Genomic DNA, 2,404 nt, shown 5'->3' with positions numbered 1-2,404 from the left:
TGTGTGTGCGTGTGTGCATGCGCATTCATGTACAGGTGGGGGCATATATTGGCGTTCACGGCATGTTCTGCTGGAGGAAAAGCAGCGACTCCTCTGACAGGCCGAGTTGCTGCAAATCGACCCGATGGCTGGCCTGCGGCGCAGAGGGCCGGGCCTCATTGTTCTCCGATGTCGATCGTGAAAAGGTGAACCGAGCCGAGGAGGTGCGTACAGTTGTGAGGGACGACGAGAGCGAGGTAGTTTGGACGGCTGAAGCGGCCAGCGGTGCCGCAGGCGCCAAAGAGTCCCCCTCCCCGGTGGCAGCCGACCGGTTTACCGATGTCGAAAAGGAGGCCGAGAGGGATGACGGAGAGGGGGGGGCGGGAGACGGGCCCCGAGAGGGTGCCGGCGAGGGTGCCGGCGAGGGGGCAACTGCGATCGCCGCCTCAGCTGCCGAATTCGAAGTGGCTACGACCGGCAGCCCGGACCCCGAGTCCGACACCAACGACGCCCGGCGGCTGGATGACGCCTGGCCGAAGGACCGGCCCAGCTCGTGCGTCGAGTTGTCCAGCAAGGCCGCCAGTGCCACCTGCGAGAGGGAGGACACCAGGCTGGCTGGCAGGGACTCCAGCAGAATGCTCGGAGCAGTGACCGGCCGAGAGGGGCCCGGAGCCGGGGGCCGCACAGGCAGCGCAGGGGGCCGGCTAACGGTCGACGCGTCAGCGTGCCGTGGCCGGTGGTCATCTGGACCACCGCTCAGACCGAGGGACCGGGAGAGAGACCCTACCGAGGCATGGAGGCCCCTGTCTCGGGAATCGGCGGCCGACGCGGAGGCCTTGCCAGCACGCATGGACTGCGAAAAGGAGGGGCGATCAACCTTGCGCAGGCTGTCGGACCCCGGAGCACCGGCGCGAGCCTCCTCCGCGGCTTCCTCTTCGGCCCCGGCGGGCGGGGGCGAGGGCCCGGCCAGGTCGGCCAGCGTCAGTGAAGGGCGCTCACCCGGACGCGAGGGCCCGGGCCCCGGAGTGGGCCGATGAATGCTGCCGGAGGCCGCCAGGAAGGACTGACTGCGCGGAGTGGCGGCATGTGCCGGGGCCAGGCTTGGCTGCTCCGGGCCGTTGAGCGATCGGGAAAGGAATTCCGAGGGCATTTGGAAGCTCGGGCCCTCGGTGGCATGGGGCTCGCACTTGAGAGTGGCCTGGCCAGCGGCGTGCGACCGCCCGCGGGTCGAACTGCCACATTGGCTTGGGCCCTGGTGCGAGCGCGAAAGGTCCGCGACATCATGCTGGCGACTGGCCGCCATGTGGGAGTGCGCCGATGCCGAGGGGCCGTGACTGGTGCCGAGCTGCGAGCGCCCGAGCACCGCGGCCGCATGCGACTGACTGGCCATCGCTGGTGGATGGGAAGAAAGCCCCGAGCCGCCATACTGACTGGTGCCCAGGTGCGACCGATCGGGATCCTGGGCCACATGCTGGCTGGAGCTCAGGTGCGAATTGGGCCCCAAGGAGCCGGGGCCCTGGCTGGTGCTCAGCTGCGACCGATTGAAAGCCGTCAGCCCATGGTGGCTGGATGCGAGCTGCGACCGGCTCAAGTCCGAGGCTGGCCCGGTGGCGGAGAGCCCGGGCTCCGCATGTGGCTGTGCCATCTTGGAGGCATGCGCCCGGTTGGCAGCACCATACGTGAGGGGGTCCACAAATAGGACTTCCGGCAGTTCTAACATGTATCCCCGCGGGCGGAGGTCAGTCACCAGGGACAGGGCGGGCGCCCGCACACAAAGAGGCCATGCATGTGCGCACCGATCGCCTCAAAGCCGAAAGCGACCACACGCTGCTCACAAGTACGCATCCAGCCGGCCAGTTCCCGGCTCAAGTCGCATGCGGCCCGGAAGGGATCACGAAGCTGCGCCCGGGCGAGTGCCTGTCGGGCCAGGCCCAGCTCGCTGGCCATTTCATTGCCCGAGCGTTCCAGGTGCTCGGCCACTTGGCGCACAGCGGCCGCCGGATCGCCGGTGGCCACGGTGGCCACGGTGGCCGGTGTCGTCGGGTGTTCGGCATCAGCGTGGTCGGTCGGCATGAAGGAGGAGCTGAGAGCCGATGCCAGGCCCGGATCACCGGCCGATGCCAGCAGGCGCTGCAGCCGGACCAAGCCGTCATCCACTGCGCGGCCCTGCCTGGCCAGGGTGCCAAAGTCCAGGTGCCGGGCCGGGGGGGCTGCCATGCTTCCCAAACGTGTTGCAAGAAGGGGGGGGGGAGGGGAGAAGAAAGCAAGGAAAGGACAGGCCCCTGTTGAGGGGAAGAGGGGGAGAGGGAGGAGAAGCGGGGGAGGGGGGATGTTTGTGCGTGGGTGTGGGTGTGTGCCTGCACGATCGGCATTCCCGGCATGCAGGCCGCCAGCCCAAAGGCATCGTGCCGGGTGGGCGGGGGGG

At 68.7% G+C, this 2,404-nt stretch overlaps 1 protein-coding gene across 1 annotated transcript; it reads right to left on the bottom strand.

The window, feature by feature from the left end:
• On the bottom strand, window positions 1-2,323 carry H696_02100 (hypothetical protein). The gene is made up of 2 exons (XM_009495998.1): window positions 1,776-2,323; window positions 1-1,692 (listed from the first exon to the last, which is right to left on the bottom strand). The coding sequence occupies exons 1-2, from the start codon at window positions 2,194-2,196 to the stop codon at window positions 56-58; spliced, it is 2,058 nt and encodes a 685-aa protein (XP_009494273.1). The 5' UTR covers window positions 2,197-2,323; the 3' UTR covers window positions 1-55.
• Between the last annotated feature and the right edge of the window lie 81 nt (window positions 2,324-2,404).

The sequence above is a fragment of the Fonticula alba genome, assembly GCF_000388065.1.
Source record: "Fonticula alba strain ATCC 38817 unplaced genomic scaffold supercont2.3, whole genome shotgun sequence".
Lineage (NCBI taxonomy): Eukaryota > Rotosphaerida > Fonticulaceae > Fonticula > Fonticula alba.
This window is presented reverse-complemented; position numbering and strand designations above follow the sequence as displayed.